The sequence below is a fragment of the Anomalospiza imberbis genome, chromosome 2 (genome assembly GCF_031753505.1).
Source record: "Anomalospiza imberbis isolate Cuckoo-Finch-1a 21T00152 chromosome 2, ASM3175350v1, whole genome shotgun sequence".
NCBI classification, from domain to species: domain Eukaryota; kingdom Metazoa; phylum Chordata; class Aves; order Passeriformes; family Viduidae; genus Anomalospiza; species Anomalospiza imberbis.
In genome coordinates, this window is record NC_089682.1 from 76,140,813 (window position 1) to 76,167,086 (window position 26,274).

Genomic DNA, 26,274 nt, shown 5'->3' on the forward strand with positions numbered 1-26,274 from the left:
CTGTCCCTCCCTGCACAGAGCAAGCCCAAGCATCAAGAAGGGAGGCTAAGATCCATAAGGACAAAATCGCTCTCTTGGTACTCATCAGTGCTCTCCCCTTATGACCACCAGTGAATCCAGACACCACGTTGGTGCAGAGCAAATTAAGACAGAGAACATGTTCCCCAGAAGTACCCAGTCCATTCTTCCCAGCACCTCAAAAATCATGCTAAGACCCTGGGGCTGGGAAGCACCTTGTCCTGACTCTTCTAGCTGTCAGACAATGACACTTGGGAATATGCTCCTTTCTCATTCCTAATGTCTGCAAGACTTACCTTTTCTCCATAGTTCACGTCTGGTTTTCTTGTGTCTTTTTTTTCTCTCTTTTTTCTTCCTGTGCACACCCTCCTCCAAACGCACCCAAAGCTGAGTTTTGGGAAGGGAGCTCTAATTCGCAATATCGCAGCACCCTCTATCTGTGGGATGCGGCTTCCCAGCCTTCCCTCTAGCGTGAGATGCTGGCTTTGAAAGCTCTTGGCAGGAAGGGGAATTCCCAGAAATAGTTGCACAATCCTTCTGGCTGAAGTTGCCGTGGGGAGCGCACCAGTCTGGCTGTATTTTCGGGAAATCAGATGACTTTGGGGAAAAGGGAGGGGAATAGAGTTTTCGACTGCATTCCCTCTCCTCTTCGTTCCCCTCCCTTTTTAAAGTTGGGAACAACATCTAAAGGATGTAGAAAAGGGAGAGTCCAGTGCTTCTGCACAGAAAACCCTGTTTGATCATCATGTCCAGAGATGACCTTGGTGGAGTTCAGTCTTACTGCAACCTGATGGCCACAGGGCTGCCACTACTGCTCCTCATCAGATGCTTCGAAGACCCCTTTATAGGGAAAAAAATAAAAGAAAAAATAGTGGCCTATTCAATGTTGTGCCTCTCTGAGGCTACCAGCAGGAGTACATGGTTTTGCTGGGGTCAGTATGGGGACACATTTAGGACTAGGAACACATAATTACATTTTTATTTTCCAAGTGAGCTTCAGGTAGGAAAGAGCATGTTCATCATGTTCATGTTCATCAGACTTAGCCCTCCAGCAAGTTAGATCTAAGACCCTTGCAAAAAGGAGTTCAAAGACTTACATCAGGTAGGACCCTTAGCCCAGCCAGTGCCCACAAGCCAAGACCAAAATACAAGCTAAAATATCTGTCACTAATACTCTAGAAACCTCCTCCTCCTCACAAACCAGCTGTACAGGGACTGGACTATAAATTAAAATCTAAAATTCCATTACAGCCTCTACCTTTTACAGCCAGCACAGCACACTCCAGAGCTTGTTTTAGACAGGGGAAAAAAGTGCTTCAAGTTTCTACTGGCCATAGGCAAAAGTGCATTAGCACAGCCCACCTGAAAGAGTCCTTCATATTGTCAAGGGAGAGAAACACCTCCGGATGAATCATAACTGACTTCATTGTAGTCAGGATAAAGGCTTTTCTTGAAGAACATGCCTAGTCTGCTTTCTTTGTCAAAATGAGAATGGAAAGAGAAAAAAAGCAGCGTGTCATCTCCCTTCTGATGCCTCTCGGGAGCACAGCTCGATGTTTTGAACTGGAATTTTGAGAACAGGAAAACAGTGATGAAAGATACACAATAAATCACAGGGAGATGTTTTCTCCTCTGAGCTGGGCAATGTAAAAACCCTGTCAGTGAGTCTTCAAGCCACAATCATATTTGAAAATGGGCACGGTGGAAATAAAATGAGTGTGAACTGATATATTATGCATGTTTATCACAAGGGAATTCTGTATTTTCACATAAATCTGACTCAACTCATCTGTAGCAGTGCTTGATTAATATGTGAATGAATATTAATAATTATTTAGAAATTAATGAAGAAATATGTATTATTGATCAATTAATTTCTATTAAGAAAAAGATTGCTGAAGATAGCTAAATAAAGAAGTAGCTGCATTTTATCTGGTCACATATCTGCATAATGGTAACTATTCATGCAGAAGACTGGTAATATTGATATATATTTACACTGAATATATGTACAACATTTGATTGCATTTTCTTACATCCATATTGTTTTTTCAACTCTTCAGATGAAACAATCAGGTAATATATTTCACAATTTGCTACAACTATGTCAGATAACAGTTTAAAAGAGGCAAAATCATGTAATTAAGGTTAATAAGTCATAACATTAAATTCACCAATGCAATGTAATTCTGCTCAGAGGCACACACATTCTCTTATATTCCTAAATTACGTGACCACATACTACTTTTCCCAAATTACATTAGACAACCCTTTTCTTAAAATGACTCAGAGTTGTGTCGCTGTAACATTTCTGCCAGATGTTATGAAGTGCGGTAGTGTTCCAGGTTTCATAAAATTACCATTTAAAACAGGCTTGACTTGCTTGTCTTCTCCCAGGAAGTTGGGCAAAAAAAGTTTTTCCCAAGTTCTTAGGAAAAGCCACACACATCTCCATCTGGAAACACTGAGTCAGAGCATTTCAAAAAAGGGCATAAACATCAAAAGAGAAAACAACATTAACTACGTGAACCAAGGGAATAAAAGTGGCAGGGAATCAAGGATATAGAAGTAAGAAGTAAAATATCCTCAATTTACCAAGACCTTGGCAGTAATTTGCCTGTTTCCCCTTCTGCCAATAAGAGGGTTCTGTGGGATTCTTGCACACTGCACTTCCCACCTCCCTCTTGTGACCCAGACCGGTTTTGTTGCCAGTCATTAAATTGGGAGCCTGTGATAAACCCCAGGAAAACTCAGCAGTGCAGGTGTGTTCTGGCTCAGAACCGTTCAATACAATTTCCTGATTTCCACCTCTGCAAATCGTACCAGGGGGATTTTCAGCAGAGTCTGTTCACCTCTGTTATTCCCTCCATCACCGAGTCCCACTGCAAAGCTTCCACCATCTCCCAGTAAAACCTGCAGCTTGGGGACACTTTGCTCAGTGCACTGTACCACACTGAGATGCCTGCTGACTTCCTTCCCCTACACCCCTGGGTGTTTCATCCATTACAGTAAAATATTCCTAAATACTTGTGCTTTCTTTCACTGAATTGTGGAATGGTTTGGGTTGGAGGGGACCTTAAAGGTGATCTAGTTCCAAGCCCCCTGCTACAGGCAGGGACATCTTCTTCCACAGGACCATGGAGGTGCTCAGAGCCCCATCCAGCCTGTCCTTGAACACTCCCAGGGATGGGGCATCCACAGCTTCTCTGGGCAACCTGTGCCAGTGCTTCATCATCGTCACAGTAAATAATTTTCTCCTAATATCGATTCTAAACCTACTTTTCTCCAGGTTAAGGCCATTCTACCTTGACTTATCACTATTTGCCCTTGTAAGAAGTCCCTTTCCAGCTCTCCTGTAGCCCCTTCAGGTGCTGGAAGGTGCTATGGTGAGGAAGGACCCTTCTCTTCTTCAGGCTGGGCAACCTCGATTCTCTCAGCCTCAAAACCATTTGACTGTAAACTGCCGTGGCAACATTCCCGCGGCAGGAGAACCCGCCGGTTCTCCCGGACTGAAGTCCCGTCTCGCTGGTCCCGGCGGCACCGAGAGGCGGCAGCAGAGACCGGCGGACCCCGTAGAGTCCCGGCCCCGGGAGTGCTCCGCCCGGCCCCAGAATGGGTGTCGGGGGGTGACTTCCCGGACCCGCCCTGGGTGGCACCTCCTGGTCCCGGCACGGAGCGTCCGAGCCCACCCGCCGCGACCGGAGGCCACGAACTGCGTTCCCCCGCTTCGCGGAGCGGGGCTGGGGGAACGGAGCCGGCGGTGCCTGAGAAACGGGGTCTGGCGTCGCACAGGACAAGAGAAGATGGCCTCAAGCTTGCCGAGGTTTAGGTTGGATATTAGGAGAAATTTCTTCTCTGAGAGTGATCGAGCATTGGAACAGGCTGCCCAGGGAAATGGTGGGATCGCCACCCCTGGTTGTGTTCAGAAAATGTGTAGATATGGTGCTTAGGGACATGTTTCAGCAGTGGACCTGGCAGTGCTGGATTAATGGTTGGACTCAATGTTCTTAGAGGCTTTTTCCAGCCCTTAATGACTTTATGATTTATTTGTTCAGTAATCTTCACACTGAAAAGGTGACATGATTTCAAGCATAATATTCCTTTCCTGCCTCCAACATCCACCAAATTCCAGTTTCTCCAACTCTCTGGTTTGTCATTCACCCATTCCTGGCTTTTTTCCCCCACAGGCTCCACGGCCACCAATTCCAATTCCATCCTTCTAATGGAAACTTATTTTCATGTCCTTCCCCGCCTGTTATTCCAAGCAGTCTCTCTTCTCCCTCTATACTTCATCTCTTGCTAATGGTTATTTCTCTCCCCACCTTCTCTGTGTTTTTCCCGTGACGTGGTTGTTGACAGAAGCAGACTTCTGTCTGGTTGTATTTAATTTTATTCTGGCTCTGGCTTTTCCAGTATCTTCGTCCTCCCCATCAGTGTTCAAGCCTAATCCCACTGCCCAGACAGACACTTTGCCCCAAGCAGCCAGCTCCTCTCCCATGGCCCATCAATCAGGATAGGCTCCTGTGCCTGCCTGGGAGAAGAGGCACTGCCAAGACAGGGCACAACATTCCTGTTCCAGCTCCTCAGCATACAAGAAATGGTCCTGGAAGAAAAGACTTGCAGGAGTTCTGGAAGAAGCATCTGGGGTCCTGTGGCTTTGGTGTGTGGGAAAGCTGAATGAGCCACTGGAACTCAGTCAATGGAACCGGATTTGCAGAAGCTTCAGCAGCTGCATTCCCATTGTGTCACATCGAGCTCATGTGAACCTCAAGTTTCACATTAATACCCGTGTAATGTTATGAAATTATGGTATATGTAAAGGACAGTAAATCAAAAGTTTTGGCTACAGCCTCTCCTCAAGAATAACACTGCCGTGATTATTAAAATAATAATTCTGCTGAAAAGTAGTGGTGCACTCATCGTGTTCTGACTCTTAAAACCTACTCTAAGAGCTACTGTGTTCTGACTCCAAGTGACTATCCAGCTTTTAATCTAAACAGGTCGAGTATAGCAACATTTTAAGCACCTGGAAACAATCTTGCAATGGAAATTGTTTGGCAATCTCAGAAACAAATGCTACTTCTGAAACTCTTCTCTGACAGCAGTAAATTACACAACTAAGCAGATCATTTCTTGTCAAACGTGCCTTGAGCAGGGTCAGTCAGCCGTCATGCTCACACAGGACTGATGTACTTGGAAAAGTGGCCTAAACACCGCAAACACACAACTGAACATGGAAATGAGAGATAGATATGCCATGAAAAGCCAGTCCTGGGACTTTGTAAAAAGTTTGGCAAATTTGTCCACTAGTTAGGGTGGACAAATACAGCAACCTGTTTATAGAGTCTAACCTGATGGAGTCAGCTACCCAGGAGGGTTCTAAAACCCTTACTATCCATTTTGGCCTACCACTCTGCACTTTACACTGCCTTCAGGGGACTTCTAGAGGAGAAGGCCAGGCTCTCCCCATCTTCATGCACTTCCTCACTCCCCAGTGCAAGAAAAGTGTGAACCAAATGGAAAGAGCCCTGTGGATAGGTGACCAGAGCTTTGTTCTAGAGAAATCTGGATTTGTTTAGCCTGGAAAAGAGAAGGGCAAGGAGAAGCAAAGTCTTTAGCCTGATCTCCTAAGTAAATGAGGTCTATGTGGCCATGTTGTCAATCAGCCCTTTTCCCAGTCAGATTTGATATGAAATGGCATCTAGCAGGTGCTGGTGCTGCTACCTAAAGGGTGGCAAAAAGGAGGATGGACCAGGATAAAGAGAATGATTCAGCACTGGTTCAGGAGCCCAGAAAGGCTGGGAGCTTTCCAACCATGAAAATGTACGGCAATTACCCAGGCAATGCCCTGAGCAAATAGCTCCAGCTTTGAGCCCTGCTTGTGAGCTGCAGTTTGGATCAAAGAACTCCAGAGGTCTCTTCTCATGTGAACCTTTGTCCAAGCCTGTGTTTGCGTCTCAGCTGAATTTGTGCAACCAAGTGACCCAGCAGGAAAATGGTAACACAAACAAGAGAAGAGGATCACATCCATTGCACCTGAAACTTCAGCTGAGGAGAACTAGGTGTGCACACATGGACAGCTGCATGAGGGGACACACCTAAGAGGCGGCCATCCAGCAGCTGAGTTATGAGGAGTCTGTGTGGGCCCAGCTGCTGAGTGACTAGAGAGTCACAGAATCCCAGAATTGCTGGGGTTGGAAGGAACTCCTGTTTATCCAGTCCAGCCTTCCTGCCAAGACAGGGTCACTTAGAGCAGGTGACACAGGAATTCATCCACGCAGGTTTGAGCATCTCCACAGAGGGAGACTCCACAACCTCCCTGGGCAGCATGTTCAGCGCTCTGCCACCCTCAATGTAAAGAAGTTCTTTATCACGGAGGTGGAACTTCTTGTGGTTTAGTTTACGGCCACTGCTCCTCGCCCCGTTGCCGGCCGAGCACCACTGACACCGTGCCTGCTGCTGTGACACACGGAGCCGGGTGCCACAGGCACAGGGCAAAGCACGGCTGCTGCCATAACGCCCGTATGGGAAACAGGTCCCTTTGGGCCACGTGTGCCAAGCAGCGGGGATGTGTCCTCTGGGAGCCACTGGGGCAGTGGGACATGGCAGGGCTGGGGAAGCTCCAGCAGCGCCCTGCGCTGAAGTGGAGGCAGCGGCCAAGAGCAGGGACGGGGCTGTGTCCGAGGCCACGGCTGAGGTCAAGGCCAAAGCCAGAGGCATACCCAGGGCCCGGAGGCAGAGCGGGCCTCGGCCTCGCACCCACCCCTCGGTCCCGCACCCACCCCTGGGTCCCTCACCCACCCCCCGGTCCCGCACCCACCCCTCGGTCCCTCACCCACGCCTCGGTCTCGCACCCACCCCTCGGTCTCGCACCCACCCCTCGGTCCCTCACCCACCCCTCGGTCCCGCACCCACCCCTCGGTCCTTCAGCCACCCCTCGGTCCCGCACCCACCCCTCGGTCCCGCACCCACCCCTGGGTCCCGCACCCACCCCTGGGTCCCTCACCCACCCCTCGGTCCCTCACCCACCCCTCGGTCTCGCACCCACCCCTCGGTCCCTCAGCCACCCCTCGGTCCTTCAGCCACCCCTCGGTCCCTCACCCACCCCTCGGTCCCGCACCCACCCCTCGGTCCCTCAGCCACCCCTGGGTCCCGCACCCACCCCTGGGTCCCGCACCCACCCCTCGGTCTCGCACCCACCCCTCGGTCTCGCACCCACCCCTCGGTCCCGCACCCACCCCTCGGTCTCGCACCCACCCCTCGGTCCCGCACCCACCCCTGGGTCCCTCACCCACCCCTCGGTCCCTCACCCACCCCTCGGTCTCGCACCCACCCCTCGGTCCCTCAGCCACCCCTCGGTCCCTCACCCACCCCTCGGTCCCGCACCCACCCCTCGGTCCCGCACCCACCCCTCGGCCGCGGCCCCCGCGCGCCGCCCCCGCTCCCGCCCCCCGCGCGCGCCTCGTGTCCGCGAATAACCCCCGGCCCGCCCCGCCGCTCTCCTGTCCCGCCGCAGCCAATCAGGAGCCGCGCCCCGCCCCGCCCTCCCCGCCCCGCCCCGCCGGGCCCCCGGCCCCGCCCCCGGCCGCCGTTCCCCCAATCATTGGCCGGCGGGGCCAGCCCGCGTCGCCGCCCACTCGCGGGTAACCTTTGCCTTAGTGCGCGCAGGGCCCTGCCCCGCTGCCACCGCTGCCCAATCGCAGGCGCGGCGGGGCGGGGCCGGTCGCGCCGCAGCCAATGGGCGCGCACGGGGCCGCGCGCGGTGCGGGGGCCGCGGTGGCTGGTGCCGCTGCCGGGTTCGGGGCGCGACCGGCCGGCGGGGCGGCCGGCGGGGAAGATGGCGGTGGCGGGGTCCGGCTGGAGCCTGGCGCGGCTGGCCGAGGCCCTGGGCTCGTCAGAGCAGGCGCTGCGGCTCATCCTGTCCATCCTCATGGGTAAGGCAGGGCGGGGGGCGACGGGGCTGGCGCCCCGGGCGGGGCTCCGCGCCCGCCGTGGGAACGGGCGACCCCGCCGCCGCCGTGTCGCGCTGCGCGGGGGGCCGGGGCCGGGCGTCGCTTCGCCCGCGCGGAGGGGCACCTGTGCCAGCGCCGCCGCGCCAGGCCACGTGTGCGCGCCGAGCCGGCGGGCGAGATCCCGCCGCCAGCGGCGCCGCCCGGGCACCCCGCGAAGTGCCCCGCAGCAGCCGCCCGGGGCCGGCCCCCGGCCCGCCCGGTGCGGAGGGGGAGCCAGCTCGGTTTCCCCGCGAGAGGTCAGGGTGCGGTCCTGGCAGGCCGCCTGTGGACGCAGGGCGAGGAGGAGCCGGGGGTGTCTGCGAAAGCCACGATTTGGGTCCGTGTCCCGGGCACAGGAACTTTGCGATTGTCCCGTGAGTGTCCGGTGATGCGTGTGCGTCCAGTGCCCCGTGAGCGTGTGTCCGGAGGCGTGTCCGCTCGGGAACCTCCGCAGCCCCTCAGGTGTTGCCCCGTCCGAGTGCAGGGACGTCACTGTCCGGGGACATCCCCCTTGTCTCCGGCAGTGGTGGCACTGTGAAGGAGAGGCGTGCCATCAGGGGCACGACCAGGCAGAGTGAGCAAAACCTTCCAGCTCGGTGCCAGGAGAGCTGGGTGATGTCCTGCGCTCCACCTGCAGCGCGAAGCGTGTTGCAAAACACAGGGTGCCTGCTCTTATGTAAACATGAGATACTTGAGTTCCGTGCGAAATGGTTAAGGCAGGGCTGGAGTTGTGATGTGGGCTGGCGATTGAGGGGGAGGTTGTAGCTCCCAAAACATTAATTCAACTGTGTGTATATATCCTATCTGTGTAAATCTCTGCAGATGCTCAGGGAAACTTTGGGTTGTGAAAGCATTTGATGGTGTAGTCACCTAGCAGAAAGGAAATACAAGCTTTCCTCTGAAGCTGAAAGTATATTTGAAGTGATACAGCCACTACTGTGTCATCTGTCACCATAAAGTTGCTTTGCTAACTAGAAGTATAATATTTTTAAAGGAAATGCAAGCAAGAAAAACTGTGTCACTTCATAACCGTGGTCTGCATCAGACTTATTTCTGCATTATTTAGTTTATGATGTATGAGATCAAACTGAGCAAAACATTCTTCCCATGAAGGGTTGATACAGGAGACTGAACTGGCTATCGTTTTGAGCTGAACGTAGAAGTTTGTTAAACCAAACTTCTATAAAGAAAAATATGAAGTAATAGGAAACACACAGGACATGCACACAAGTCAGCATTAATTAGTCTAGCAGCTCCCCGCCTCCAAACGAGAAAAGTCCCGCTTTCCTTTCTCCCATATCTCTCTCTGGTCCTTTAATTGCCATCTGATTGAATTTACTTGTTTGGCAGAAACGTAAACCAGTAAAAGCAGATAGTTCACTACGAGGTTAGTCACCTGGATCAACCAAGGGACCAGTTTAACGAGTGCTGATGCAGAAAAGGTCCTAGAAATTGTGTGTGGAGGCAGCCACAGCAGAGAGATGGCTCTGCAGAATGCACCATGACCGTACTCTCCGGGTTGATTCTTGCTAGCAGTAAGTTGGGACGCGACATTTGGGAGGGTGTTTCCTGCTCAGCACCTTATGGGTGAACAGCACCAGTTCTTTGAAATGAAGAGCAGATAATTATTGTCCTAATGATGATAAGAGCTGCCTGCTGCAGTCAGCAGATTAAGGGAGCGTGGGACTCCTGTGTGCTGTTACAAATGTTCCATGTGCAGTGTCGACAGTAAGCCACTGAGATGCCACAGTGTCCCCTCCCGAGGTGGGCCACTCTCTGTTTTGCATAGTCTCAATGGATCTCTAGAATTTGTATTAAAATTCTGGGGAGCAGGGTCCAGAAGACTGCTCACATCTCTCCCCTGCATGCCTCAAAAGGATAAACCAAACCAGGAGGCTGGAGCTGCACCTTTCCCTGTCCTTTCTCCCTAGCTCAGTATCTTTTAATTAGATGCAGTGGAAGGCATAACTTCAGACAGAAGGCTTCAGGGCATGCAAAACAGCCTTGCCTGCAGTTTGGCACTCTTGCAGGTCATGTAGGTTGAACCAGTCAGGCAGAGGGGATTGACTCCAGCTCTCCTGCTTAATGGATGGGTAAGCACTGGGTAGTAAAGTGTTATACCTGTACCATTGCTTTAAAAGGAAGGGCCAAACACTACTCCAGAGCAACATGAGAGGAGTGTGCTTTCCTTAGCCCCGCACAAAGAAATGTTCATTTAATTGCAGCTTAGTTTACAATCCTTTTAATCTCATTGGTAATGTAACTAACGCTGATGACCACTTCATAGGATGGCATGGGGTACAAATGAAAGGCATTTCTAAAAGCTGGAAGTGGCATTAGGACGTTAAGTATGGCTTTTCCTTCACTTCCTCCATTTCAGGTGTTTACATAGATTCAGGAAGAAAACTGTTTTTGTTGGCTGCAGCTAGTACTGCTGAATTATTTCAGAACAAGGCCATGAGGGTGAAGCATAGTTCCAAAGATGGACTAAAAAGTTGTTGCTTATTTCTTCCTCTGTGATGCAGTTTCCCGTCTACACTGTGCAGTTTTACTGTGACAACAGTTTCTAGGCCTTCACTTTCAGAAGATCACCATAAACCAGTAAAAATAGTCTTCTGAAAAAGAGGAAGAATCACAAAGGACTTTTCGACTTCCTACATTATTTTCTGAAGAAGGCTGAATTATTGTTGAAAAAATAGAGTCTGAATTTACTGTCTTGATTCAGAATAAGTGTTTGTTTAGTAATGATCTGAAACAACCAAAAGAGGTAATTTAAAACTGTTGGCATTCTGACATGACTGAAAAAAAAAATTAAATACAGGCGAGAACAAGAGAAGGAGAAAGAACATTCAAGAACTAAAACTAGAGTAGTCCTAAAGAGCACCACGTTGTTTCAGTGAACAAGTAACAGCACATTGCTCAGCAAATTATAGGGATTTTAGTTACAGTTTTGTATTTAAATCAGAGACAGGTTTATACATGCTGCAATTTTGAAGCAGAGACTACAGCTAGAATAGAGTCCCTTACCTGGATTGTACAAGATGAAAAACTTACTGCAGACTTCCCCTATGTAAAAATTTGCATAGGCAACCTTTGAAGAAAGTAATCTGCAATTTGGCAGCAGTACCAACAGCAGGAATACCTGAAGCACAGGTCTGGACCCTGCCACAATAAAAATTGTGATATGTCAGTACACCAATGTCTGTCAATCATATGAGAATGTCTTTGAGAGATGAACTCTAGCTTGCACTCTTCAGTAGGTCCCAGTGTTCCCACTGGAGCTGCTCCAGTGGTGTGAAGGAGATAACAGGGTTTCTGTGCTGCAGCTCCTGTCCTCATATGAGAGGGGACAGATTCTTTCCTGCTGTCACCGCTCAAAGCATAAGCCAGGGTACAGGAGGCCTTATGGCACTGTGTATTTAATACTTTATGTTGCTCATGTTTCTTGCATGGCTGTATGATCCCAAAGAATTAAAGCTATTTATCTGACCATAATAATACACAGTGCCTTGCGAGCTACCTGCAAAATATGCAGGGGAGCCAACATGCTGTTTACAGCCCTTAGCCAGAAATGACCCTGCTGGTTTGCCCAGACCTGCCAGGAAAAGCACTGGGAAAGTGCTCTTTCATTCCATGGACATAGCAGGGACCTGCAGAAAGTAACACATTCTTACACAATGGGTGCCAGAAACCTACTGCTTCACTTGCAAGTTGTCTTATCTCCTCCTCTTCTACCTCTCATCAATTTTTTTACATGCTCTGCTTCATGCTCCCTGCATCCTGAAGATTTTTATGCTCATTGAAATTCTTCTTGTGGTCACCCAAAGCTGCTAGCTTATCCCAAATCAAATTCCCAGTTGGCCAGCCAAGCAGGAGCCTTACAACAAGGGCCTGTGAGCAACTGATTCTGATGGGTAAGAGATGGGAAAAGTTTTAAGAGGCAGCAATGTCTTGTCATAAAATCAGCCCTGCCACAGAACACTCATGTGCTGCCTTGTTTAAACTCTGAACTTCAAATACATCTTATTCCTTAAATAATAAAAAAATAGATGGAGTTGAGTAATGCTACACACTGCCTGTGTCTACATTAGCGATAAAAATGGTGCAGTAGGAGCAGACCTATAGAGCAGACTTGTCTGTGGATTTTGAGCATTTGCTTTGGATTTCCCTCTGTCAGCTCATACACACTTATCACCCATTGATTGGAGTGTGTTTTCAGTTCAGTTTCGTTTGAAGAGAGCCCTGTTCACATGCTTTGAGACAGTTTTGTAATGCAAACTAAAGTACCATAAGTGGACTTTCAAGGTAAACTTTTGAGCTGAATTAAAATACTCCTGTTTATGCACCCAGTGTTAAATAAGGCGTGGCACTTTTGCAGTGTTAGAAAGGAATAACTTTGAAGTTAAAATACTAGGTAAGGCTGATATTTTAACACTTTTCTTCCCCTGTTGTCCCATTCCTTTTAGTTTTAGCATTCTTATAAAAAATGGAGACAATTGCCCTGCTGGATGTTAACAAAGGAGGAGTTAAATGTTCAGCAAAAGTGAGAAGAAGAAAACTAGAGGTACTGGCTTGAAAATGAGATAGAGCTAGTGCATATAAAAGGGGAAATAAAGGGAGCAGAGGTGAAAAGAATGTTTCCGCTGTTCTTATTTGCAGCTTTATCTCTGGAAAAAGAGAGGCATCTTAATCACCCAGTCCAGAAGATGGCAAACTTGACAGCACTATTTTTGCTTGGGATTAGTAGAACTTTTCTCCTGCCTAATCCACCTTCTTGATGATTTAACTTTTGCTCAGTTAGGTTCTTGTATCTGTGGACAAGCTGGGCTTTGGGCAGTGGCCCATTACTCTCCCAAATGGCCGTGGCCAAGAAGCTGAGCTTGTCCTTTCCTTCCATCTCTGTGGATCTCTTAACCAGAGATCATCCTGTTGTTCCCGTGAAGTAAAAAATATAAAAAATCATCTCAGTTGCTAATTCCAGTCTATATAAGGTGTGTCTAGAGGGAAAACCCAGCTCTGTGTGCAGACTGTTTTTCAGCTCCGTGGTGCATAGGGAAGAATGAGTTTGGATCAGAGATTCCCTGCTGTTTTCTCCAGGAGTCTTGCAGCCGCTTTCCTGCCTCGGTCCACTCTGCTTAGGGAGCCGAGGAGTTTGGTAGAGTGGGAGCTGCCGGGCAGAGCCTCTTGGCAGCAAGGAGCAGGGACTCTTGTCCTGTTGCTCTGAATGGCAGAAGCAAAGCAGCGCGTTTCCTGCCGCTGGCATATCCAAAGGTGACATCCAGCTTGCCAGAAGGCAACCATAACTCCAAAAGCTGCTGTGCTAATTCAGGCTGCTTCAGGGATGACGTGGTAGTAGGGCAGGAGTACTGGTGTTGTTATCAGCAGAAATTTTTTGTTATTTAATAGATAGTTTATCAGTGTTCAGAAGGGCACAGGCCTCATCAGAATGACCATTGCTACCCCACATCCCCCCACTTGGGGGTTAAAGTTTGTATCTGCAGCATGCAACTGGCCCAGTTGTAAAACTGAGAAAATTATCCCATGCAGCAAAACGGTAGGTAAACTGCAGTCCAGAGTACTAACAAGTTACTCTAGCTATCAGAAGAATTTAGGCTGATGTTGTGACTTTTGAACTGGAACAGCAGCCTCATAGTGCAAGAGCAGGCTTTAAGTTTATAGTTTCTAAAACACGGATGCAGTGTGTATTATTAGTAACTCTCTATTTGCAAGGGTTCATAATTCTTTTTCCTTCAGAGCAGCATTACCCAAACCATGACACAATCTCCTGCGTAGAGCTAAAAAGGAGCACGTCTGACAAATGAGATAGGTCTCAGAAAGAGTAGGAACACTGGTTACATTATAATATTCAGCCATACTTTAATTATGCCTACAGAAATGGCTAGAGGGAAAGAAATTGGTAGAAACTGACTGTTTTCCAAAATATTAGTAGCTATTAAGAGAGTGGGAGACCCTGTAAAACAAAGGTTTAAAACCATGCATATTGATGAACAGCAGTAAATTGTGCTTTGCCTGTATTTCTGATTTTTCTCCCCTTCGCTCAGAAGGGGGAAACATTTTTCCACACTAAACCTCAGCTTTTTAACTTTTGATCTTATCTGATAGTAAAACTTCATATTTTTTACCACTTTGCGTTTCTCAAAGCCAGTTCTTCCTATGTTTATTAAATTCAGCAGGAAGATTGGCTCATGAACAAAGAATCCCCATTTGTATGTTTCTGAGTAAAGTGCCAGTAGAAAACACTATTTTTATTTTTTTTAATCATGTGGATTGCTCTAATTCTTTGAGTTACTCCTGTATCCTCGGAGAGCCTGTGTGATGAACTCTCTTTGCCAATTCCCTCTTTCCCCCTCAGCCGGTGTTCAGGGCAGTAGTGGGGGTGGAATGGGACAGAAGTGGGCTGTGTAAAAAGCATGGAAGAGTGGGAAGGGAGAGAGAGGGATGGCTTGGGTAAGGCATTTTGTAGGGGAGTTTGGAGCCGCTGTTTTGGAAGGGAGAGCAGGCTGGATGTGCAGGAGGGAGGTTGCCAGGCTCTGGGAGCAGAAAGCCATGGTATGTGGGGCTGGCCAGAAAGCAGCCTGTGGCGAGGAAACTGGCATGGGACACAAAAGGAGGAAGGAACAGCAACAAGGAGGCAGGGAAAAGTGAAAAAGGGGTGGCAGGAGGCTGAGGAAACGGGGAGCAGCAGCTCGGTTTCAGGAGGCAGCAGGTACACATCTGGATGCAGTAGAATATGAGGCCAAAAGGATCTAGAACAGAGCCCCAGAGTCCCCACCTCCAGGGCTCCCTCCCAAGGGATTTGCGGGGATGGAGAGGGCCTTAAAATGGCTCCAGCTTGTTAGCACTGCCAGACATGTATTTAAATAACGGGACAGAGTTTCTCATTTCCTCTCACAGTAGTGACTACACTTGGCCTTGCTTATTGGAAGCCTTCCATCCATCATACACTTCTCGGCAGAATGTGCATTTCATCACCTTTTATTACTGCTCCATATAAAACATGACCACCTCCTGCTACTACTGCTCCATTAGTGCACGTAGCAGAGCTCCATCCGCCCCTCCTGATTTCAGCTAGGATGATAAGTAGTGTGGATGCCAGTATTGTGGTATGTGATGAATTTCCCCTTTTTTGAGCAGGGTAAGAGAACATACAGGCTTGCAAAGTAGAGCAACAGTTACAGAAGGCCAAAATTAAAGTGGCTTTCTGGTATCCTAGTTCAGCACCTTGTGCACATGCCTTTAGAAACACTAATTGCAACGCTTCCTGTGCCAGTGTGTATTAAGACATATTGTATTTACTGTCTGCTGTGTGGCAGTGTTTATTGCATGCTGTGTGAAACTCACCTAGACAACAAAATTTAATTGAATTGTGATGTTCTGTGTGACACTTCTCACTGTACTACCAGAGTGCTTCACAAATGTTTGCTTCTCACTTGAGCCACAGATGAATAATCTGGAGGCATTCCTAATTTAGACTAGGAGTTACCTCACAGAAAATGCAAGGAAAAAACCCCTTCCACTTTTCTTAGCTGCTCCATATGAAATGCTTCTGACTGATTTTTTTTTCCAAAAATACCACATGCGTAGTACCAGTGGATTTTAGTTACAGCTTTGTGTACCCAGCAGTTCACAAATCAGATGCAAATCTGAAGTTGCAGAGTTAGAAAAGCGAGAGTATCTTACTGCAGGTTACCTGAGGAGCTCTGAAATTAAAGCTGAAAGAACTCATTGAGGTGGGAGTGGAACTGAGGTTTTTTGGACGTTGTAATGGTATTAACCATAAAGTTTTTCCCTTCCCCACCGCCTTTTTTTTTTAAATCTAGCTTCTTGCCATGTTCATTGTATTTGTCACATAATTTGGAAATTAATCACAGGCTAAAGTGTGATTCATGTATTTCAGCATTATCCATCTCATCTATTGAATGAGTTCAGAAAATGTAATCCTGTAATTTTTTGCACTTCAATTTCATTTTTGCTATAATTATGTTCCTGTTAAAGTATTTTCTTCTGTACAGAGTAATTAATCTGGAGTCTGTCTCCCAGGATGCAAATGCAGTACCAGGAATTAACACCATGCCCTGTGTTGATAATGTGTGATGTAAAGTACATGTTTCTAATGACATGTTCAGAAAAGCTTTAGTTTGATTCATGACAAATACTTGTCTAAACTTATTTACAACTCTTCCTTTTTATTTTTTTTTTTCTCTCAGGATATCCTTTTGCCTTGTTCCAGCGCTATTTCCTCTTCCAGAAGGAGACCTACCTCGTTCACCTCTTCAATGTGTTCACGGGACTGTCAATTGCTTACTTCAATTTTGGTAAGATGAGTTTGGGAAGAGACAGCTGCCTGGCCCAGGGCATGCTGCAATTTGGGAGGACCTATACATGTAATTTCTATTTCTTATCTCTCTCTTTCTTTTTCCTGCCCACAGGGACGCAGTTTTTGCATTCCCTGATATGTGTCCTAATCCAATTCCTGATACTGAGACTAATGGGCCGCACAATCACTGCCGTCATCACCACATTTCTCTTTCAGATGGTAAACCCTCTTTCTTATTCCCTGGCTTTGAGAAGGGAGGCCTCTGTTCAGTTTGGCACTTCAGTAGCAACTGTGGGTGGAAAAGTGGAGGCAGATCAAAACCAGCTGGAGGAATTAGTTTGAATAACCCAAACAATGGTTTCTTTCAGACATACCTTATGGCTGGATATTACTTCACAGCCACAGAGCATTATGACATCAAGTGGACAATGCCACATTGTGTCTTGACACTTAAGTTGATTGGTGAGTGACACCTCTCTTCTCTCTCTTGCACTCTGCAAGCTGTGCCCATCCCAGGGCTTCAAGTCACTGTTTCTCACTTCCAGGTCTGGCCATTGATTACTATGATGGAGGAAAAGATCCGGTGAGTTAGACACCATTTATCTGTCATTCCATGCTGTCCCAGTGAGCTAGAGATCATAAAATCAAGTTTAAAGGATGTGAGTTAGCAAGCTGCATTGTTAGGTAAAAGCCACAGCTGAGAGGGGAGCCTCTGGGAGTGTTTGACGGCACTGAATTCTAGACTGGAACAAAATAATTTGGAACGGAGACAGAAGTGATTAGAGATGGACAGAATTGTTCCAGTTATGTCATAATATTACTCTGCACTCTTCCAAATTCCCCACCATCTCCTTCACCCAAATCTATTGCTTTAGATTCCCAATCCCTGATGCTCTGTGTCTTGTGGATGGTGTACCTTTAACTTGCAGACAATCAGTACTGGATCTCAGTTCCCATCTTCCTTTCCTTTGATTAGTCTTACCATGTGCTTGTCAATGGTTGCCCTTTACCATTTGTTAGGACCCTGTTTTTAGCTCAGATGAAACAGAGAAGTTGCACAGCACAGTTTCTGGGAGAGGGCACTATACATGCTACAGTCCCTCAGTCCTGCTTCAAGTACCTGCATTCCCCATCTCCTGTTTGAGGCCTGACCAAGTCTGTAGCATCCATGGAATCACTGCTGACTGCAGGAAAATGAGGTCAAGATGAAACTTCCTGAGCTGAAGCTTCAAGTATTTAAAAATAATTTTTGCATCAAGAAGTAGGAATTGTAGCACGATAAGGTCTTGGGAGAGTACATGAAACTGCAGTCAGGGACTGGAATAGATCAGATACAGTGCTCCTACTATGCCTACTCTTCTGCCAGGGATGCATGTCAGTGGATCCCTTCCATGTTTGGAGCTTATTTGGGAAGAGACCTGTGCAACTGGTCTCAGCCATTGGATCTTGTTGCTGTTTGGAGGGGGTAGGCATAGAGAGGGCTGGGGAGAGGAATGGACATGAAGTACAAAGTGTAAAGTTCCATGTCCATGGGGAGCAAGAACGGAAACCAGTAAGGAGGCAGGGTGAGGACATAACATGGAGAGCTGGATGGAACCCCTGGGATGATGTTAATGCTACTCCCTTTGGTGCAGGAGTTCCTGACCCCTGAGCAGCAGCAATTTGCTGTTCGGGGGGTTCCTACCTTGCTGGAGGTCTCAGGATTCTCCTATTTCTATGGTGCCTTCATGGTTGGGCCTCAGTTCTCCATGACAGACTATCAGAAACTGGCAAGGGGTGAGATGACTGACGTTCCAGGCCAGAGACCCAATAGGTAATACAAAGCTGCTTGGCTTCTCCCCTTCTTATGATCCTAGAATGCCAAATCCTCCACGTTCCTTGCAGCAGACTGCCTTCTTACCTGGACACAGAAGTACTGTGACCAGAAGTGATTTACGAGACAAGGCAGTCTTTCAAAAGTCGCTCATAACTCTGCTTCATGTCCCAGCATTGTTCCAGGGCATGAACATCAACAACCATTTGACATCTTTAGTACAGACTCAGTTCCAACCTGGTAATGTTTGCATCCCAGCTTCCAAATGGAGGCAGCTGCTGCAGTGGAATGTGGTGACTCCCTATCGCTGTCTCCCCTGCCTCCTCCTGTCCGCCTGTTTTTAAAACTATGAGTTTGATGGTCTCTTTCCAAGGCATTTCTTTGACCTTTGTATTTTTCTTTCTCAGTTTCATGCCTGCTCTCAAGCGTCTGAGCCTGGGTCTCTTGTTTCTAGTAACCTACACCTTGTCAAGCCTGTACATCTCTGATGAGTACCTCACCTCAGATGACTATATGGTATGTATCCACCTGGCCTTGTGGGGTGTGGAAGAATTCCACCTCGCTGGTGGGCACTGGATCTACAAGACTGGAATTATTTTTTATGGCTTTTTTTATTTTTGCCTCAATTTAAAAATAAGTCGGCAACTAGGGATAAGATTTTCCACAGCTAATATGGCTTTACTGCCTGTCCTGATGATTCCATCTGATGCAGAACAGGAATGGGAGAACTGAAACAAATGAAAACTTCTACAAATAGATAATTGATCTTAAATGTTACTGTTGTTTTTGGAAACCTAACGTACGTATTTTATGATCTTTTAATGACTTTCCTTTTAACCATTATGAGCAAAGAATTTCACTAGATTAACTTGTAAGGCTTACCACAATCTTTGATGTTCTTGGACAACTCCTAGCAAATAATTCCTACCGGCAGATTATCACAAGCATTTTGATTATGCTAATCCCAGAGTCTTCCCAAACTCTACCTATTTCAGTACAGCCAAATATTACCAAAGGAAAGAGAATGATGTGTAAGTTTGCATAAGCCTGGCAGCCCAGCCTGTATGTCTTAACACAGATTAAAATAAAAGATAGTGATGAAATACCTTGTGACATTATGGCCACTCAACTCCAGGTTTTATTTTTACTCTCTTTCACTTTTATCTCTGCAGGAGAAGCCTTTCTGGTTCCGTTGTGGTTACATATTGATCTGGGGCAAAATTATACTCTACAAATATGTTACTTGCTGGCTTGTTACGGTGAGTCTAGATGTTGTTCCAGAAGCAAAAGACAAATGAAAAAAGGTCCAAGTCTTTTAGACTTAGCACTAAATGGAAGGAATCTCAAGTATCTGGAGATCAGTGCAGGTCAGTTCAGCTTGCTTTAAGTTAGCAAAGGCCAGCTAACTAAAAGGCAGTTTTTAATCCATTTGTTCCATCTGTAGTGATGCTCTCAACAGAATGAGAGTCAGCATTTCCTCAGCTCTGCTTCTCCAGCAAAAATAGGGCAATATTTTCACCTTATCTTTCTTGTGCATTTTATTATAGGAAGGTGTCTGCATCCTTGTTGGTCTGGGGTACAATGGGAAAGACAAGAATGGAAAGCCTTTGTGGAATGCCTGTGCCAACATGAAGGTCTGGCTATATGAGACAACACCTTTGTTCACAGGGACCATTGCTTCTTTCAACATCAACACCAATGCTTGGGTTGCCCGGTGAGCAGGACAAAATTCTCCTTCTAGAATGTGTCAGTTCTGTTCTGTCAGCAGAACCAAGACCTTAGGCTAAGCGGGAGCATTAGAGGAAGAATTTTCCATATTTCGGTTTGTGCACCTTTTCCCATGTTTTGCTGCTCTGTCCCTTAGAAACAGGTTATTGGGGTACTGGGTTAGAGAGATCTATTAATGTAGCTGGAAGGGCAGTTCATTAATAAAGGCAAGCAGTTGATGGCAGCAGAGACTAGAATGGGAGAGACTACAGCAGAGACTACAGCGAGCCCTTGGGGCTGCCTGCCCACTCAGCCAGCCACAGAGCTGCTCTGACACCTGCTTCCTGCATCATGGCTCTTGGCGCTCCCCACTCCAAACTCAGATGGGTTTTGGTTCAGCATTTGCTGGGACCCACAGCTAAATTGTATGTAATGACCGCCTTCTCCCCCTTATAGCTGCAATTTCTTTAAGACTGTTTTGATGTAGGTTTTGCCCTGGTCATGCTGTTCCTGCCACCACAGGGCATGCAAAGGCATCGGGTCCCCTGGGCCCTTCCTCCCAGACACAGCCAGGGGTGGGCAGAGAATAACCTGGAAGCACTTTGTTTCTTTTGTTTCTTTTCTCCTCTAGCTACATCTTCAAGCGCTTGAAGTTCCTGGGCAACAAACTGCTGTCACAGGCACTGGCCCTGTTCTTCCTGGCCATTTGGCACGGGCTGCACTCTGGCTACCTGGTGTGCTTTCAGATGGAGTTGCTTATAGTCATCGTGGAAAGACAGGTGTGCTTTGTCAGACTTACCAGAATGGGGGGGGGGGGCTGTGTTAGCCTCTTCCTGAGTCTGGAAAGTGCCACGCTGAAGGCTTTACTTACGTTAAATATGAAAAATAGCTGCTTGCTTTGGAATTGGTTTTCAAGCTTGGCAGGATTTTGTTCTCAAGAGTTCGGTAGGTTGCTGCCTTCTGCGTGGGCAAACCATAAATATATTGCAGAGGGTGACAGGGAGAGAACTGGAAAACTTGGCATAGGACCAGAGGGCGGCTGAAGTGCTTGGTAGCTGGAAAGATTGGAGGACAAACACATGAGCTGAATGCCTCTGTTTAATCTCCTAGTACTGACAGAACAATATTCCTTATTAAAATGTATTCTCTTAATTAAAACTTTGGCCAGGACAGGGTATTTAGCTACTTTTTTAGACTAGCTGCTTACTAAAACACATCTTACACAGCCAGATAGAGAACTTTGGCTCCAGAGCCTGCATATACAGCCACAGGACATCCAACTCTTAAGAATTCTGGCTTTTTTCTTTAAATTAGGTCATGAACCTTGTTCGGGACAGTCCTCTCCTAAGCACTTTGGCCTCCATCACTGTCTTGCGGCCCATCTTCTACGTGCTGCAGCAGACTAACCACTGGATGTTTATGGGCTACTCCCTGGTGCCATTTTGCCTTTTCACCTGGGACAAATGGATGAAGGTATTTAGTAGCTACAAACAGACGATCCCACATGGTCAACCCTGTTCCCTCCATCCCCTCCCCTGTGTTCTTGGCTTAAAGCTTGTTGCTGATCCCCAACCCTGCCTGTCTCTTTACAGGTGTACCGGTCTATTTATTTCTGCGGCCACGTGTTGTTCTTCACCTTACTGCTGGTGTTGCCTTACATTCGCAGATTAATTGTGCCACGAAAAGAAAAGCTAAAAAGAGCAGAATAACAGCCAAAAGGTAAGGCTGTATGAGGTAGAGACCAGGAGGTAAAGTGGGGCAGCAATTCTGCAGCCCGAGGTGAAAGGCAAGGTGAAAGGTAAACATCAAATCAACCGAAGCAAATATAGGGCTCCTCTGTTTTTCAGATTGTACCACCTGTGCATTCGTAGGAGTTGATTTAACACTCCGGAAGCAAAGCATCACCTGCCAAGTTTGCTGTGTTGAAGTATGACTATTTTTCAACGCAAGGAGGGGGAAGGAGAAAGCACAGGGTCAGAGACCCGAAAGGAGGGGATCCGAGCGAGCCTCCTTGAGACCCTCCACCTTCTGTCTGTTGCCTTATCTCTGCCGCCCCGCGGCCGGCACTCGTCTCTCCGCTGATACCAGATGATTGTACCACACTCACGGCAGGTGCTGCGTTCGATTGGAGCCACCTTCTGACTTTTCTACGTTTGTCATCTAAGATAAAAATTGCTCCTGGTCTTTTTAACATCGGCTTCAGCTCCTTTCCTCTTGGGTGCCTCGGTGTGGGAGTGTGAACTGTCACATGCCACCGAGCAAGGCGATTCTACAGGACCAAGTGACACCAGGGTGAGCAGGGCACAGCTAAGAATTCCAGTTCTGTGACAAATTTGGGCCAAGTCCCTGCTATAAGGGGATCCAGCCTGCCCACATATGAAAAGTGAAAAAGTAAAATTCACGAGCGCTTTTTACTCAAAAAAGGTACCTTTAATAGGATGAAAAAGGGTCAGTGGGGCAGTCCATTTAAAGTCTCATTGCTTCAGAAGCTACAAGGACAAAGTTGAAGTGTTTTCCAGGAGCCCAAAGCTGCACCAGGTCCACATCCAAGTTAAAGAGCCCTTCCAGAATGTGAAGTTGCTGTATACAAGTCCATCATGACAGCAGTAGCAGCAGAAGCTCATACTACTCCCCACACTTCCTCAAAGGCAGTAGTAATTTTAGCACACGTCAGGGCAGCAGAAAGGGGATAGTTGCTGATGGAGACCATCTTTTCTGTATAGTCAACATTGACCTGGAGAAGGGGGGGAAGGTGGTGTAGAAAAAAACAAAAAAAAATACCACGTTGCAAAAAGTTTCCACTGAGCCCCATCTCCACTAAGTACAAGAAAGACAATGAGCCACTGGGAGAGGGTCCAGCAGAGGCTAGACAGATTATTGGGACATGGAACCATCTCTTATGAGGAGAGACTGCCGGGCCTGCTTTGTCTAGGGAAGACTAAGAGGGAATCTAATTATTGCACATAAATATCTCAAGGGGGGGTGCCAAGAGATGGTGCCAGACTCTTTCCTCTGGTGCCCAGCAACAGGGCAAGGAGCAGTGGCCATAAACTAAAACACAAGAAGTTTCACCAAAAAAGAAGGAAGAACTGCTTTATGATGAGGGTGGCAGAGCACTGAACATGCTGCCCAGGGAGGTTGTGGAGTCTCCCTCTCTGGAGACATTCAAAATCTACCTGGACATGTTTCTGTGTGACCTGCTCCAGGTGACCCTGCCTTGGCAGGGAGTTGGATTGGATGATCTCCAAAGATCCCTTCCAACCCCAGGAACTGCAGAGGCACAGTATTTCCTCAGCAGGGAAACTGCCAGCCTCTGCTAATGCCCTCCCCTTGGGAGGGAGAACAGTCCCAAGTGTTTGCAGTTTTGGGCCTTTTTTTGACAAGCATACGGGGGAAAACGGGGCTGAGTGGAGGGGAAACCAAGCCAAGAAAAGGGCAGATAAAACCTCCCTACTCAGAACAAGAAACCTTTTCACAACTCCAGATAAGGGATACACACACTTACCGAGCCATGGGCAAAAGCTCCCACCACAATGACAACCGGCTCTGCTGCAGGAACCAGCTCACGCAGATCCGACACCTGAGACACTGCGAAAGAGGTGCCAATCTTCATACAGCCCACGGGCAGGTGGTCAGTGACTGGATTTTTTATCACCTACAGAAAGCAGAAGATTAATAGGGGTGTAGAGGTAACAGACCCTCCTGACACATAGCCAGATCCATTGTTTGCTGAAAGCAACAAACAAAAAATTCATCAGCTGGTTGCAGGCTGTATCAGGAGCTCATGACCGGTCCATCTGGAGCAGTCCATCCTCACCATCCTTGGTATTTACAAAATACAGCGGTGGTGTCATTCCACAACCAACATCACAGACTGCCCACACCCAAAAATCAAATCCCCTTGAGGTACACATCCTGTTTCCCTGATTACCCACCAAGTACACCCAGGTCCTTGAGCAAAAACAATCCCAGATGGGTTGAGATATGCCCAGGGTACAGGTGATGTTGAGGTAGATGAGTCTGGGCTGTGGGGAGCAGTAGAACAAGTAGCAGAGCTCCCCATGACCAGCAGTGCAATTCCGAATAATCCAAAATTGAAAAAGTCCACAAGACCTTCTTCCAAGTGACAGTAGGCAATATGGAATAGCCAGGGTAAGCTGAGGCACAGCACTGCTCCCAGGAAGAGCATCCCAAACGCCACCCAAAAGCCATGAAGTACTCATTGGGTAGCAGGGTCAGGATCCCCAGGCACGGGGACAGAACAAACCCCAGCAGGTGTGTCCAGATGTAGCCAGTCTCAGTGTGTACCTGGAAGATGCTCTTGAAACAGGCACAGAGGGGTGGCATGGAGGACCTATAGTTCCCCATAGGCAATTCTGTCTTATCTTGGCTGTCAAGCAGACTGCTGCCGGGATTTAAAATCACTCTCCTTTGGGGAATCCGCATTTTCCAGAAGAAACTTACAAGACACGTTTAAGTCATGGTTAGTTCTTCTTTGCTTCTGGGAGTCTTGCTGACCTGTGTCCTCAGGCAGGGGCACTGGCTAGGGCCAAGCCTTCTCTGCCAAGATGACATCACCATCACTTTCCTCAGGCTGCTGCTTTTCTGGCATTTCCAGCAACAAGGGTAGTTCTTCATCCGAGGAATCCGATATCCGAGCAATCCTTTGTCCCTGTGGTTTATCCAGCCTTCCCCTCTGTGACTGCAGAAGCCGTTCAAGTTAGCTACATCTTCATTTCCACCTCTCTCTGCCTTTTATGAAAGCTGTAGCTGAAAAGTGTCAATGCCCAGGCATGGCAGTCAGGCTCACTGAGGAAACAGATCCCTCAGCTCCAAAGACTGGTGTGTTTGGGGCTTCCTTCCTGCAGCAGCAGCTCCTAGCCAGGTAGTATGTGGGAGAGCCCCCAGCAAGGATGGGATGGAATGGAATAGCAGCCACACCCACAACCAGGACCCCCAGCCAAAAAAACACCTCCTCCCCGCCCAAGAAAAAATCCCTCCTACATTGCCAGCAGAATGTTGCAACATTCGCTGTGAACAGTTACAGAATACTTACCTTCAGCAGTTTCTGAGGCCCGTCAGCTGCTCTAACACTGAGCTTATGCAGCAGCTGAACTGGCAAAGAGAAAACAAAACAAAACAATCACTTAAGCTGTGTGGTGACTTGCTGGACGAATCCCGTGCTTTGCCTGAGCTGAGGTACACAGAAAGTCTACCTTTAGAGTTCCCATCACAGTCTGAAAAAAGTTATTTTGCTGACAGCACCGCCTCCTGCAGGCATTCCCCAATGTGCTAAGGAGCACACAGCTGGGGTATGCACCCTGGAACAGCCCAGAAAGATGCTTTCATTTCTGGGCTCTTTTCTCACTTTCATATTTTAAGGTCGGTGCCAGTTTTTGACTTCCCTGAAGTTCCCCCCGTCCTGACCACTTTCCTGCATTATTCTGTAGCTGATGTAGTTTGAATTGCTTACCCATAAGCCCACAGAATCGATCAAAAGTTCTTGGAATTCTGGTTTGGGGATTGACTTCAATGAGAACATTCTTCTTGGTGTGGATATAAACCTGCAGGAGCCCAGCCCGATTCAGGGGGCTGTCCATGAGCATCAGGAGACTCTAAAAGTGAAGAGCACAGGGTAGTGGAAATAGAAAGGCACAAGAGAGAGAATTCTAGGGAAGATTAACGGTTAGCCCCCACAAATGTAGAAGAGACCGATGTCGAGGCTGAAAGCTCATCTCACTATGGGATGTAACACTATAATGCTCAGAAATCAAGCCCAAACCCAAACAGCGACTCAGCCTAAAACCCACCAGCGTAGCGGGGGAGGCCAAACTCGGTCCCGGGCTCCGGGGGCACAAGCGGACCCCCGGACCCGAGGGACGATCGCCCCGAGCCGCCTTGCCGGGCTACCCCGAGCAGCCCAGGCCGCCACAGGCGCCGCCGGGCCCAGCGGGTACCTGGTGGGTGATGTCAGGCCGCACCTCCCCGGGGTCCCGGCCGTTCCGTAGCAGCAGCGCCTTGTGCTTGTCGCAGTTGAGCAGCTCGAACGTCTTCCCCACCTACGGCCAAAGCACGGACAGTTGAGCGGGGAGCGAGAGCATCCCGGGCACGGCCGGACCCGCCCCAATCTCCCGCCGCCCGCACCTTCACGGTCTCCAGACTCGCCCCCTCCAGCACGACCAGGAGCCGCCGCTGCCCGCGGGGCCGCTTGGCCCCCAGCGAGCGCCCTTCATCCTCCTCCTCCTCCTGCGCGTCCCCACGTGGCCGCCTGGGCGCTGCCATTTTGTCACGCGGCCCCGCCGGCCCCGCCCCGGCCCCGCCCTTCCTGCCGCGGCCACCCAAGATGGCGCCGGGGCGCGCCCTCTATCTGGCTCCGGCCAGACCCGCTTCCGGAGCGCCTCGGCCGC

General features: G+C 48.4%; 3 protein-coding genes and 1 long non-coding RNA gene across 6 annotated transcripts in view; 2 read left to right on the forward strand and 2 right to left on the reverse strand.

Moving 5' to 3' along the window:
• C1S (complement C1s) overlaps window positions 1-26,274 on the reverse strand; it is a 95,178-nt gene that overhangs the window by 7,500 nt on the left and 61,404 nt on the right. Inside the window, exon 2 of the mRNA XM_068182859.1 lies at window positions 315-349. Within this exon, the coding sequence (XP_068038960.1) occupies window positions 315-325 (11 nt within the window). The 5' untranslated portion in view covers window positions 326-349. The remainder of the gene's footprint in view (window positions 1-314; window positions 350-26,274) is intronic.
• LPCAT3 (lysophosphatidylcholine acyltransferase 3) lies at window positions 7,786-22,058 on the forward strand. 2 transcript variants are annotated; one of them, XM_068182880.1, is made up of 14 exons: window positions 7,853-7,952; window positions 9,360-9,544; window positions 16,238-16,345; window positions 16,460-16,566; window positions 16,716-16,809; window positions 16,893-16,930; window positions 17,982-18,160; window positions 18,568-18,676; window positions 19,333-19,419; window positions 19,708-19,874; window positions 20,499-20,646; window positions 21,182-21,340; window positions 21,460-21,586; window positions 21,715-22,058. In XM_068182880.1, exons 2-13 carry the CDS (start codon window positions 9,511-9,513, stop codon window positions 21,574-21,576), a joined length of 1,347 nt encoding a protein of 448 aa, XP_068038981.1. In that variant the 5' UTR covers window positions 7,853-7,952; window positions 9,360-9,510; the 3' UTR covers window positions 21,577-21,586; window positions 21,715-22,058. The 2 variants fall into 2 exon arrangements, with proteins under 2 accessions (XP_068038982.1, XP_068038981.1); XM_068182881.1 differs by lacking the exon at window positions 9,360-9,544 and having other exon boundaries at window positions 7,786-7,952.
• LOC137469807 (uncharacterized) lies at window positions 9,558-12,351 on the forward strand. Its single transcript, XR_010996687.1, has 2 exons — window positions 9,558-9,773; window positions 10,390-12,351. It is a non-coding gene; the product is annotated as an uncharacterized lncRNA (long non-coding RNA).
• On the reverse strand, window positions 20,961-26,177 carry EMG1 (EMG1 N1-specific pseudouridine methyltransferase). Of its 2 annotated transcripts, XR_010996676.1 has the most exons (7): window positions 26,012-26,177; window positions 25,825-25,926; window positions 25,341-25,482; window positions 24,924-24,982; window positions 23,373-23,522; window positions 22,296-22,601; window positions 20,961-22,136 (listed from the first exon to the last, which is right to left on the reverse strand). XR_010996676.1 is itself a non-coding variant. In XM_068182934.1 (6 exons), the coding sequence occupies exons 1-6, from the start codon at window positions 26,147-26,149 to the stop codon at window positions 22,488-22,490; spliced, it is 705 nt and encodes a 234-aa protein (XP_068039035.1). In that variant the 5' UTR covers window positions 26,150-26,177; the 3' UTR covers window positions 22,276-22,487. The 2 variants fall into 2 exon arrangements, 1 of the variants encoding a protein (XP_068039035.1); XM_068182934.1 differs by lacking the exon at window positions 20,961-22,136 and having other exon boundaries at window positions 22,276-22,601.